Raw genomic sequence first — 14,938 nt, forward strand, 5'->3', positions numbered from 1 at the left:
CAAATTACGCTCCATAACCGTGGGTGGCGCTGCTCTGATAAGAACGTAAGCTCCACCCCTCACTTCCGGTTCTGTGGCTGGGGTTCTGTGGCTGGGGTTCTGAAACTGGTGCTGCTGCGGGTCTGCAGTTGGATATTATTGAACTCATCTGACAGAGAGAGGACCTGAGTGAAAGCATGATCATTGGACTCCATGGAGAAGAATACTAGATGTAAACCAGGATTTTGGATCAGCTGTGCAGATTTGGTATGGAGCTGGTGAGTACATTTTTGCAAGCCCATGTCTGTCAGTAAGTAGATAGTGTTTTATCAAACAAATAAATTTTAATGTAATTGATTGCTTGTGTGTGTGTTTCCCCCTTATGATCCTGAAGTTTTGGGAATGAAAATCTTCTACATGATCTTCAGAGGAAGTAAGTATTCATTTCTAACATTAAGATTCTACATCATGTCATTCTTAACATTAAGACACACTAACATTAGAAATGTTCATAGTATTTTTCTTCTGTTTTTTAATTTTATTTTATTTTTATCTTTTTTCAATTTGTTTTGTTTGGTTTTTTACCCCCAGCTGATTCAGCTGATTCCTGGCCATTTGGAGGAGGACTGCTCTTCATCTGGTGTGTCTGTCACTTCTGGTGCAGAGTCATGGACCTTTTGTTGTATGTTTTGGTTTTACTTATTCTCACACTACATTAATTATCAGAGCTACAGTGGTGCCAAAAATTATTAGAACACTAGTATTTTAACTAACTAACTAGTGCCTTAACTAATGGTTTAAACTTAACTATTTCTATCATTTGCTATAGTGTGTCAGTATGAAATATGTCTACATTTTCAAGTGTTCATTTTGCCATTAATTATAATAATCAGTGACACAAGGAGTATGAAAACAGACAGTGCTTCACACAGAGGTCTAATCTCATCATCTAAATCCAGAAGAACTGTGGCAACATCTCCAAGATGCTTAAAGAAACCTACCAGCAAAGCAGTACTGTTAAAAGTTTTAAGCACTTTCAAATTTTACAAATTCTGTAAAATGAGAATGTTGATAAATATCATAAATGTCAAAAATGTTATGTTTTCTTCATCAATTAACTTCTTTTGACCATCATCTTGTGTTTAAAGCAGCTTTTGCACAAGGTGCACTTGCGGATAGTTTTTCAGGTTTGCAGGTGGGTCTCTTGAAGCATCTTGGAGACGTTGCCACAGTTCTTCTAGATTTAATCTGTCTCAGTTTGTTCTGTTTCTTCATGTCATTCTGTGCAGAATGGATGATGATAAGATCAGATCTCTGTTTGGAGCACTGGCTGTTGTCAAACAAAAATCTTACTGGATTATTACATTTAATGGCAAAATTAATGTTTAGAAATATAAAATAAAATTACCAATTGAAACACTACAGCAAAAGATAGACATAACTGAATTAAAATCATTTTTAGCTGGTAAAAATACTAGTGTTCTAATAATTTTGGACACCACTGTATATGGAGCCCAAGGATTAAGATAAAATGATGTGGATGAGATAGAAATGCATTTTTAGTTCAGTTTCTCCTTGGAGCTCTGAATAACTGCTTATGAAAAATTCAGTAATCTAAATTTTGATCTGAAACTAATAAAATTGTTAATCTTGACAGTTTTGTATTTATTCAGTTCTAAAGGACTAGTTCAATTCTGATACAAATATTTCCTACTGATAATTTACTCACCCCTGTGTCATTTAAGATGCTCTTGTCTGTCTCTTTTTCTGTCGAAAAGGTTTTTGAGGAAAACATTCCAGGATTTTTCTCCATATTTCGATGGGAGCCAACGGGTTGAAGGTCCAAAATTAATTACAAATTAATTGTCAATGCAGCTTCAAAGGGCTCTACATCATCCCATCCAAGGAATAAGGGTCACTGGGAACTTGTAAAGCCCTTTGAAAGCTTTATTGAACTTTTGAAACCTTTATCCTTGACCTTAATCCCACTGAAGTCCACTATATGGAGAAAAATCCTGAAATCTTTTCCTCAAAAACTTTAATTTCTTTTCGACTTCAAGAAAGAAAGATATGAACATCTTGGATTACATGTGGAAGAGTGAATTATCAGGAAATATTTTCTAATAGTTTTAAGTTAAACATATTTAATAAAACGTTTTGATGAAACTGTCCCATGTTCTTTTAATGTAATTGTGCTGTATTTCTTTAAAAAATTGCTGAAATGTAAAATGTTAATTTTATATGGCATTTGCACAGACTTTGTATTGCAGACTGTTTTTTGTCTTTTAAATAAAACTGTTAATTTTCCACCTTGAGCATGCTTTGACACTTTATTGAAGGTTTTTTATTGTAATGATTTGTAAAATAACAGTGTTTCTCTGTAGAACATTTAGTGCTTTCATTGTAATAATCTAGGTAAAGTTTGTCAAATAAGGGTTTTACACTGTAAAAAAATGGTCAAACGACTGGCAGCTACGGCTGCCAAACAAAAACCATAAAGTTAAAGTAAAATATTGTAACCAAAAAAGGGGAAAGTCTGTAAAATAAGGGTTTTACACTGTAAAAGAGGTCCCGTAAAAAAACGGTCAAATGACTGGCAGCTACGGCTGCCAAACAAAAACCGTAAAATTAAAGTAAAATATCCTAATTGAAACAAGGAAAAATCATTAAAATAAGGGTTTTACACTGTAAAAAAAGTCCTGTAAAAAAACGGTCAAATGACTGGCAGCTATGGCTGCCAAACAAAAACCGTAAAATTAAAGTAAATTATCGTAATTGAAACAAGGAAAAATCTGTAAAATAATGTTTTTTTTTCTGTAAAAGCTTTAATGAAAATTTCTGTAAAATTATTGTTTTTGCACTTTATTTCAATTAAGATATTTTACTGTAATATTACGGTTTTTGTTTGGCAGCCGTAGCTGCCAGTCATTTGACCGTTTTTTTACGAGATTTTTTTTTACAGTGTGCATTTCTTACAAAAAATAGCTGAAATGTAAAATGTTAATTTTATATGGCATTTGCACAGACTTTGTGTTGCAGACTGTTTTTTGTCTTTTAAATAAAAAAGAGCATGCTTTGACACTTTATTGAAGGTTTTTATTGTAATGATTTGTAAAATAACAGTGTTTCTCTGTTGAACATTTAGTGCTTTCATTGTAATAATCTAGTTAAAATGTGTCAAATAAGGGTTTTACACTGTAAAAAAAAAAAAATGGTCAAACGACTGGCAGCTATGGCTGCCAAACCAAAACCATAAAGTTAAAGTAAAATATTGTAACTGAAACAAAGGAAAGTCTGTAAAATAAGGGTTTTACACTGTAATAGAGGTCCCGTAAAAAACTGTCAAATGACTGGCAGCTATGGCTGACAAACAAAAAACGTAAAATTAAAGTAAAATATTGTAATTAAAACAAGGTAAAATCTGTAAAAGTATATATATTTTTTTAAACCTTTAATGAAAATTTCTGTAAAATTATTGTTTTTGCACTTTATTTCAATTAAGATATTTTACTGTAAAATTACGGTTTTTGTTTGGCAGTACACTGTTTTGTTTTTACAGTGTACTTTTAAAGGTTTAGTGCCAAATCTATGTCTATTATTTGTCTGACAGACTGCACAGTGCACTGATTTTCATTAAAAATCTTCGTTGCTCTGACTATGTCACCTGACCGACTACGTCTCTGATTGGTTGTAGCGCTAGCTACATTCTGTTTGTTCTCAGGTCACTGTCCCTTCAGCTGCTGCTTTTGAAATAAACCTCATTCAGTTAATGTGAACTATATTGATGTCTTATTCAATCTATTATATTTTAAAATATATGACAGACATTGTGCATTAGATTATTTCATATTTGCCATGTATATAATATAATATTATGTAATATAAATCAATATATTTTTCAACATATTTAAGTCATATGTTCTCATATAAATCTGATTACATTATCTAGTACATTGAGGTATATTGTCTCATATAATTTTACATATATATTTACATATATATACAATGCCTCTTCCAATATATAATTTCATATAATGTGGGATATATTTCAATATACATAATAATATATTAAATAGTATAATAATATGTATTTATTCAATATATGAAAACGGCAAAAATTGCAGTATTGTTCCATATTGCAATATATCACTTAAATATATATAATATATTATTATATCATATGATATATATAATATAATGTGGGATATATTTCAGTATACATAACAATATATTATATAGTATAATAATATGTATTCAATATATGAAAACGGCAATAATTGCAGTATTGTAAAATATATTGCAATATATCACTTAAATATATATAATATATCATATGATATATATAATATAATGTGGGATATATTTCAGTATACATAACAATATATTATATAGTATAATATGTATTTATTCAATATATGAAAACGGCAATAATTGCAGTATTGTAAAATATATTACAATATATTATTATATAATATATCATATGATATATCGGTAACACTTTACAATAAGGTTCATTAGTTAACATTAGTTAACCATATTAGTTAACATGAACTAATAATGAACTGGACTTATGCAGCATTTATTAATCTTTGTTAATGTTAATTTCAACATTTACTAATACATTATTAAAATTTTGTTAACATTAGTTAATGCAGTGTGAACTAACATGAACAAACAATGAACAACTGTATTTCCGTTAACTAATGTTAATAAAGATTAGTAAATACAGTAACAAATGTATTGTTCATGCTTAGTTCATGTTAGTTAATACATTAACTAATGTTTAACTAATGAACCTTATTGTAAAGTGTTACCGATATATCACTATGTAAATTTCACAATATATGAAGATATACAACAATATATCGTCACATAATATATTGAGAAATATATTTTCATATATATATATATATATACAATGCCTCTTCCAATATGTAATTTCATATAATGTGGGATATATTTCAATATACATAATAATATATTAAATAGTATAATAATATGTATTTATTCAATATATGAAAACGGCAATAATTGCAGTATTGTAAAATATATTACAATATATTATTATATAATATATCATATGATATATCACTATGTAAATTTCACAATATATGAAGATATACAACAATATATTGTCACATAATATATTGAGAAATATATTTTCATATATATATACAATGCCTCTTCCAATATATAATTTCATATAATGTGGGATATATTTCAATATACATAATAATATATTAAATAGTATAATAATATGTATTTATTCAATATATGAAAACGGCAATAATTGCAGTATTGTAAAATATATTGCAATATATCACTTAAATATATATAATATATTATTATATAATATATCATATGATATATTACTATGTAAATTTCACAATATATGGAGACACGTGAAATATATTGTCTTGTAATATATTGAGAAATATATTTTTGTTTCGTAAGGGTTGATTGAATAAGCATTTGTTAAATAAGACTTTTGACTCAAAACATACTGAGATGAACACAACCTTTGACATCAACAAAAAGGAAGTGTTTTCTCCTTCTTTAATAAGCCTTTTTATTTTTCTGTCTAAACTTTGATCAGCACATAATTCCCAGACTTCAATTTGAGTTTTTTCATAGTTTTGATAAATTTGATGTGGAAGAAAAAAAAATTATGTTAAAAGTTATTGTGCTGCCTTAAAATATTAAGATTATTCAAATTCAAATGTGCAGTTTTATTAAGTGACAACTTTTGAGTTGAGGTATCTCAACAAGTTCAATATATTTTAAAAACTGAATAAGGGTAACTTTTTTTTGACAGACATTTTGAATGGCAGTGTAAAATATGTTTCCATGTTCTGAGATATCATAGGTACTGTTCTGCACTGTTTTATTGCCATTGTTTCATGCAGCAAAAACAGGAAACAGCCAGACCAACAACCAGTGCGTATTTTATGAAACCAAAGTGAAATCAGTATTTACGTTCAGATCTATTTAAAAGCCCAAAAGATCATGATTTAGTATAGTCAAAGAGCATCTTTAAAAAGATGAAGATTAAATATCAAATAAATAATTATAAGAAAGCAAATGAAATAAGAATGACTTACATGATACTATAACACTGTCACTTTGCTCATTGCTGACAGGATTGCTTACACTGCATGAGTACGGTTTATTCTCCTGTACTTGATCAGATGTCAACAACAGTTTGGATTTTTTTTCATTCTGGATGATTTTGTCTTCTTCATTCCAAGATACAGTCAGATCTGTCCTCTCTCCAAAGTCACAGGTGAGCACAGCGTTCCCATTACCACCACGAATAAACGTCACAGTTGGTTTAGGAGCCTTTGCTGTGGCAGAAACAGGGTGGTCATTTCCTACTGGAAATATTCTAGAAATATACAGTTTTATTTTGCTATTATTTGTGTTAGAAGAGTACAAATATTTGTCAACTCACCATAAACAATAATTTCCTCTTCTCTAGTAGCAATCTCTGTACCTTCAATATTAAAAGCATTGTATTTATATTTGCCGGTGTCCTTCAGACTAACATTTTCAAATGTTAATGATCCATCTTCTTCCATTTTTACATCTAGAGTGTTTGTCTTGATCTTCCCCTTTTTCCAGTAAATGAAGGCACCACTAGAGAGAGAGACCCATTTTATCTCATTAGGTTTTTCATTGTTTTTCATTTTCAGCTTGATGGTGCAGGACATTCCCTCTAGTAGCTCTTTTCCACATGTCTGTGTTGAAACTGTAATAAAATGATATTAGCATTTATTAAACTCAACAGGATGCATGCACTCATATGTGGTTTATCAAGGAGAATAAACAAACATTATAGAGAAATTTCTCAGGGTGGGTTTCTGTTTAAAAGTCCAAGTATGCTTACACACTATCCTTAGACAAAACTATTATATTCTGCCATTGCTGACCATAAAAAAAAATTAAAACACACATTGACTCCTATACTGTAACTAAGCTTGACCATGATTATTGCTAACAGAAATTAAAATAAATATGAAATAAATAATAAAATAAAGTGTGTAAAATTACATTTCCTGATTTTCCCTAACCTGGCGATTATGGAAAGAATATTCTGGAAATACAGTACAATGTTTAAAATCTGCTTCAAATCTGTGGTCCCCTATTTATTCAACATATATGATACTGAAATTTTACAAATATAAAATATTTTATACCATTTTTGAGCTAGATGCTTGAAACCAACTAATCAGTGAAGCATTTGTTGAATAAGGCTTTTATAAGACTTGAACCTTAATTCTCAGTCAGAAAATGAATCTAAAGAATTTTAAATAATATTTTTCCACTACGTTTTTGTGGAATAAAAAAAGGTTCATTGGATGTTAAATGTTTATCATGGAACCACAGATTTTTAAGATTGTAGCCCTGGTCTCTTCTTTAATTTTTACTGCATTCAACTTTTTCTATGTGTGCACAAATGCTCATTGTAGCAGTTTGCATGTAAACAACATGTAAAATTCGCATTTAAAACTGTCCAAAAAGACTTAAAGTGCAGTTGTTGTCTAAAGTAGTGTTCTGCTTCTTGTTACCCTACCTGCCCCTTAAAATGATCTTAACTAATGTTTCTTGATTGGTAACAAAAGTGAATACAGATGTTTCAATATTAAGTACACATTTTAGTTAACTAACTAAATAGATAAATAACAGTCATTTACAAATATATATATATTTTAATCAGATTGTACACCAACTGTAAAATTCTATAAAAGCAGGTAAAAGGGGCATTTTGCATCAGAATATTAAAATATCTAAACAAAATCATAACTTACCAGTCAGTGCAGCAAAGCCACAGAGGGATAAAAATACAAGGCTGGATTTGCAGCTCATTGCTCTGCTGAAAACAGCAAATGTTCCAGAACCTTTTCACAATCAGCTTGAGGAGACGAGACAGAAAAGAGAACAGAAAGTTTGTGATCAGGGATTTGAAGGTTATGCTGAATCATCAGCTAAAGTTGTTAGTTCCCTTTAGATTGCTCTCTCCCGTTGCGGTGTAGGCTTACACTCTTAAAGATAAAGAAGCTTCACGATGCCAAAGAAGAACCTTTTTTTTTGTCTAAATGGTTCCATAAGAACCTTAAACATCTGAAGAATCTTTCTGTGTAGGTCGTGGTTGGTGGTCTTCCAGAACACAGACGCACACAAGGGTCAGAAATCAAGCATTTGCCATAAACGTAGAGACAGCAGTAGCAACCAGTCGCATCCAATACCGAATGTTTGTGGTTTCTGTTTTTGAACTTCGTATATATTCTCTGTTCTTACACCCCATTGGTCTTAGGTGTGTAAAAGACACTCAATGTAAAACAAAATAAAAGGGCATTAACGTATCTTCTGTACAACAAAAATGCCTCTACGATACCCAGACATGTCCTCCTTTTTGGCTATAAAATTGTGTCCGGAGGGATTTTGTAAAATATCATAAAATGTCCGGGTTTTTTACCTCATTTCACTGACTGTCATTAATTCAACACTTTAAATACAGCCACTGCCCACCGGCATTATTCTGAGGTACCTGTCTGATGACGTGAAAGACCCAATTGTCAAAACAAAACAAACAAGGAGCTGCTGCTGATATTTATACCGATTTGTATGATGATTTGATACAATAAAGAAGAAAAGAAAAAACAACAACAAAACAAACAAACAAAAAAAAAAAAACGAGAAGCTGTATTAGGCCTGTATAAAGAAAACACTAAGAGGGATGACAAGGCAATAAGGTTGTAATATAAGATTCAGTTCAAACAGAAAGAGAATTTAAATAAATGTGTGATTTCTAAAAGCGCTAAAATTCTCAGAATATGCTCACCCTACTCTACGATGCTTGACGTTGGTTGCCATCTGCGTTTCAGGTAGGCCCTACATTTTTACTTTCAAGGTTTTAATAAAGATCAAAAGAATGTTTTTCCCATTATTAAAAAGGTAAGAAAGAGATGGTTCTTTAAAGAACCTTTGCCTGAATGGTTCTTTGTGGAGCCAAAAATGGTTCTTCAATGGCATTGCTGTGAAGAACCTTTTAAAGCACCTTTATTTTTAAGAGTGTATGGGGAAACTCTTGTTTATTCTGATACTGAAGTTTACGTGAGCAAATGATTTCATGAAGCCAAAAGGGATGGGGCTGACTGCTATAAAAGTTCAAGTTGCCAAAAAGCTCCATTCTCCCAGCAGCATGAGAAGCTCGCGATGTCTCCAGCCCAAGTGAAATAAGCATAAAATATTCACAAACAGCAATGCATTTTAACAAAATGTTCTGCTTTGTTTTACTTTTGACCAAGATTTGGGTGAAGACCAGAGGATGCTTTTATTTCTGTTAAATAGATTCCAAGGCAATGGGGTTGTTGTTGTTTTTTCCCCCTTCAGGTAATGCATGAACTACTTAAAGAGTATAATGTAACGTAAATCATTTTTAACATGCTTAACATGCTTTTGAAAAAAAAAAAAAAAACTCTTTTTGAAAAATTATTTATGATATGTTTAAAATGCATTGTGTCCTACATCAGAATTAGACTGTATAACATGCACACACACATTGTGTTGTGGATAATTCAGCAAATGACTTCTGTTTGCTTAGCGCATTTACCCTCAGTTTCACAGACAAGGCTTAAACCTAGTCCCGGACTAAAATCTAAGTCTGAGCTGTTTCAACTAAAAGAAACTTGCACTGACTGATCTTAAAATATATCAGTGTCTTTGTTTTGTCACGTTTATAAAAATGAATTATATGTCCTATGGCCTTATCCTGGCTTAGTTTATTGTCCTCCTGCAATATTGACACACTATTTTCCTGTTTCACACTGTAAAGCTGTTTTAACAGAATCTGAACTGTAAAAAGCTACAGTATATAAAAAATCATTATGTCATTATGTATAGTGAAAAAACTTTACTTTTACTTTGCTACATTTGATGGCGTTCCTCCGTTACTGTCCTCAGAAACGTGTTTTCATTTCATGTCTGATAAAACTGCGTTAATGCTGGTTTGTGTACAGCTGTTCCTCTGGAATGTGTGATCAGATGAGCAGCTCTATGAAACAACCAATCAGAGCAGAGCTCATTATTATTCATGAAGCTTCCAAATAAGGCAATAACAGAGCACTTCATTCTAGGGACAAATGCTAGGGTGTGTAGGTCAGTGTCTTTATTTCATTCACTTTAAAAATTATTTTTAGGTTGTAAATAAAACAATAAAATAATATTTATTGGCGTATTTAAAAAAAAAAAAGTTTTAGTCTTGCCATATCAAAATGTCATGTTTAATTGATTGTGTTACTGTCCACTGATTTCCATTCAAACAGAACAGAGCGCCCCCTGGTGAACTATATCTGAGGCATTCTACAGAAATGTCCACTTTTGTTATGGAAAAATGTCTTTTCACATGTACTTTTTTTTGTCACTGGTGTTACCTTCTTTTGCAATATTAAAGGTTTTTAAGAAATATTATTTTTTTAGAAAATTCTAAAGTTACAGAATAAATAATGAAAATGCAAGAAATAAGCATTTTTCACAAAATGTTTTGCTTTGTTTTACTTTTGACCAAGATTTGGCTGAAGAGTAAAAATGCATTTTCTCTGTAAAATTTTTCTGTTAAAAAGTTGTCTTGATTTTACGTTGAAGAAAAAGGTGGATACACTGAATATAATGTCAATTATTTTGTATAAAATTGTCTGTCAAACATAAATTGGGTTCAAACTTTTATTTAAGGGGTCATCGGATGCCCATTTTCCACAAGTTCATGTGATTCTTTAGGGTCTTAATGAAAAGTCTATAATATACTTTGGTTAAAAATTCTCAATAGTAGTGTAAAAACTTTTTACACTACTATAAATCCACTTTTACCTTGTCAAAATCAGCTCAACTCATTTTATTGCATGGTCCCTTTAAATGTAAATGAGCTCTGCTCACCCTGCCCCTTTCTGATGTGGGATTATGAGCCGTAATGTTTACTTTAGCAACATTTAGCCACATTTAGCCACATTTTGCTGCGTTTAGCGGCGAAACTTGCCAACAAGCACATTATCACAGTAAGAAAGGCCGTTTGCAAAGATGCATGAAAAACCCTTATACTTACTTCTGCTGTGGGTGAAGCTGCATCACGAATGATTTGCACAAACATAGATGCATATGTAGATCAAGATCGACTCTGTCCTTTTTAAAAACGAAAGTAACGTTAATCCTCTGCTTCTTCAGCACTCAGATGTCGGGAGTAAATGAGGACTGCTATGTTCATTATTGCATCCAGCAACAGAACACCTCAATCGCTCAATCAGAGACATTCTTGTCTTCCTCTGCACCTGAGTCACACAATGGCGATCAGAGTCGGACTGTTTCAGCTTGTTGAGGGCGGGTCTAAGGTAAGGCGCTCATGTCAATCAACTATTGTAGGAGTGGCCTCTGTCTGTGTATCGTGACCAGAAGGGGATATTACTTTTAAAGATTACAAAATACCACTGGGTGGATTTTTATCATTGTAGGGTGGTTGTGTACACAAACTCCCAACACACATTGATGTTCAAACAACATGTAAAAGTAAGTTTTGCATCCGATGACCCCTTTAAAGCAGACATTTGAATCCAGAAGAAGCTTTATAGAGTCTTCAGGGAAGTATGAACATAGTTAATCAAACCGTTTGCTTCATACATTCAGTTTAAGAGCATTAAAGGCTGTGAATTATTTTCCTTTTTTTTACTTTCATTCAGACACAACAAAGCACTCCTCGCGAGTGAGATCATCTTTTGTGGTCATTTTTCATGTAGTGCATAACGTAGGTCATGGTTGGTGGTCTTCCTGAAGACAGACGCACATATGGGGCAGGAATCAAGCATTTGCCATATATGTACACAAGACAGCAGTAGCAACCAATTGAATCCAGTACCACATGTTTGTGGTTTCTGTTTTTGAACTTCCTATATATATCCTCTGTTCTTACACCTCATTGGTCTTAGGTGTGTAAAAGACACAAAACAACAGAGCAAAACAAAGTGCATTAACGTATCTTCTGTACAACAAAAATGCCTCTACGATGCTTGACGTTGGTTGCCATCTGCGTTGTGTTCATCACCACAGAAGCTGTTTCAGGTAGGCCCTACATTTTTACTATCAAGGTTTTAATAAAGATCAAAAGAATGAAAAGAATGGTTTGACTGAATGGTTCTTCGTGGAGCCAAAAATTGTTTTTCAATGGCTTTGCTGTGAAGAACCTTTTAAAGCACCTTTATTTTTAAGAGTGTATGGGGAAACTCCTGTTTAGTCTGATACTGAAGTTCACATGAACAAATGATTTCATGAAGCCAAAAGGGATGGGGCTGACTGCTATAAAAGTTGCCAAAAAGCTCCATTCTCCCAGCAGCATGAGAAGCTTGCGATGCCTCTAGCCCAAGTGAAATAAGCATAAAATATGCACAAATAGCAATGCATTTTAACAAAATGTTCTTTGTTTTACTTTTGACCACGATTTGGGTGAAGACCAGAGGATGATTTTATTTCTGATAAATTTAGATACCAAGGCAATGGGTTTGTTGTCATTTTTTCCTCCTTCAGGTAATGCATGAACTACTTAAAGAGTATAATCATTTTTAACATGCTTAACATGCTTTTGAAAAAAACTCTTTTTGGTGCCTTGTGTCCTACATCAGAATTAGACTGTATACCATACACACACATTGTGTTGTGGATAATTCAGCAAATTAATTCTGTTTGCTTAGCACATTTACCCTCAGTTTTACAGACGAGGCTTAAACCTAGTCCCAGACTTAAATGTAAGTCTGAGCTGTTTCAACTAAAAGAAACATGCACTGACTGATCTTAAAATATATCAGTGTCTTTGTTTTGTCACGTTTATAAAAATGACTTAAATGTCCTAATTGAACTATGGCCTAATCCTGGCTTAGTCTAAGCCCTGTCTGTGAAACCAGGCCTTATTTTAACAGCAGTAAATAGGGGAAATGAACTGTGTATGTGTCTCCTCTACTGACTTAGATTTAAACACAACAGAGCGCCCCCTGGTGAGAAAGATCTGCCCTGTCATAATTTTTTGTGGTCATTTTTCTATCAAAGTGGTAAAAAAATAAAAAAATAAAATAATAATAATAATTTAAATCAGTGCACAATACTTAAAAAAAAAAAAAGAAGAGGAAGAAGAAGGTTTTGGTTAGATTTTGGGATTACTATTGTCCTCCTGCACACTATTGCCCTCCTGCAGACTTTTTTCCTGTTTAACACTGTAAAGCTGCTTTAACAGAATCTATACTGTAAAAAGCTCTATAAAAATCATTATGTCTATCTTTATTTGTGTTCAGTTTGTCTTAAGCCGTTAATCTCCTGGAAAGTTTTCAGTCGAAGAGCCATTAAGTGAATGCTTCAAAAAATATATTTTTTAAATGTCATAGACTAGGCTAAACTGCATCTAATCAAAAATATAAATCATGTGAAACAATAGTTATTATTATTATTACTATTATTATTATTATTATTTATTTATTTACAATTTTAATCATTTACTGTGCATCCCTAAAGTCACCTTCCAACCTGTCAGTATGTGTTTTTTCATTTTTCGCCGTTAAACTCCTGGAAATTTTTCAGTCGAAGGATCATTAAGTGAATGCATGAGTGCTAATTCAGAGAAAATTATTATTTTATATCAATAAACTATTAATTTCAGAGTGTATTTGCCACCAAAGCACACACTCTCTTGCATTCTGTGATGGTTTCGAAACAGCCCAAGCCATCTCTTATCGCACACTGGACGAGACAAACGTGGCTTGAAACAATTCTACTATCTTTAAATGCCTTATCAATGCATCATATATTCTATTATGATTTCCTCCATTATTTAGCAGAGTTTTAAGTGAAAAATGACCAATATCCATTTCTCTTAATTCTTTCATCAGGCATGTCCTTTCATTGTCATTCACAGCACAATACAGTACATGCTTTATAGTTTCAGCTGCCCCACACTTACTGCAAATCCCGGACTCATGTTTATTCATTCTATATAAAGAGTGATTTAGAGCTGTGTGCCCCAATCTGAGTCTAGTTTTTACTTTATCCTCTATCCTGTTTCCAAAATTCCCTCTTTCAGTTCCAACTTGATTTTAAATATAGAAAAAAAGTCTTCCTCTTTTCTCCTTATTCCAAAAATCTTGCCATTTCCTTTTAATAATTGTTTTAATTTTGGCCTTAAACTCTTTTATGCTTAGTGCTATATTCATCTCTATATTTGGTAGTTTCAGGGCACTGCTTTGTCAACTGATTAGCTTTTTCTTTTCCGTCCACTCCCACATGTGCTGAAACCCAAATAAAAGACAAATATATTTCTAATTTATCAACCCTATAGATGCTTCAAAGAGTTTGTCTCGTAGTGGAAGCGTTTTGTGCAGTCGCATTTCAATCTCTGTGCGGACGTTGCTATTTGTATATTTACCAAAAAATGAAATAAATAAATGCTGTATGTAACCCCTTGATTTTTTTATTTATTTTTTATTTATTTATTTTTTATTTTTTCAAAGATAGTGAGAGCTGATGCTGGGGAATATAACCAAATTTGTGCTAGATTATAAACAGCTTTAACTAAAGTAGTTTTGGCTACTTGAAACTAAAGAAAGGACTAGATATTTTGATCATTCCTGTTATACAGTGACTTTTCTGTCACATATATTTATAAGAAATGGCTTAAATTATATATTTAGATCTTATTTTTATTTTTTATTCACGTAAGCATTCAATTTGATCATGTCCTCAGTGGAAAGTAATCCACTAAGTAATTAATGTTATACACTAGGCTAAACTGCATCTAATCATAAATATAAATCATGTGAAAATATAGCTATTTATTATTATTATTACACCTTCCACCCTGTTAGTATGTGCTTTCTCGCCTTCCAAAATAGCCTGCAATTCCATTGAGACCATTTTCAGGAAGTGATATTGCTCA

At 32.0% G+C, this 14,938-nt stretch overlaps 1 protein-coding gene across 3 annotated transcripts in view; it reads right to left on the reverse strand.

The window, feature by feature from the left end:
* cd2 (CD2 molecule) overlaps window positions 1-7,891 on the reverse strand; it is a 124,780-nt gene extending 116,889 nt beyond the window's left edge. For all 3 annotated transcript variants that reach the window (XM_073842171.1, XM_073842172.1, XM_073842170.1), the window contains exons 1-3: window positions 7,788-7,891; window positions 6,431-6,727; window positions 6,081-6,323 (exon numbers count right to left, since the gene is read on the reverse strand). In XM_073842171.1, the coding sequence (XP_073698272.1) occupies window positions 6,081-6,323; window positions 6,431-6,727; window positions 7,788-7,845 (598 nt within the window). In that variant the 5' untranslated portion in view covers window positions 7,846-7,891. The remainder of the gene's footprint in view (window positions 1-6,080; window positions 6,324-6,430; window positions 6,728-7,787) is intronic.
* Window positions 7,892-14,938: the final 7,047 nt, after the last annotated feature.

Source organism: Garra rufa, chromosome 6 (genome assembly GCF_049309525.1).
Source record: "Garra rufa chromosome 6, GarRuf1.0, whole genome shotgun sequence".
In the NCBI taxonomy this organism is placed as follows: Eukaryota; Metazoa; Chordata; class Actinopteri; order Cypriniformes; family Cyprinidae; genus Garra; species Garra rufa.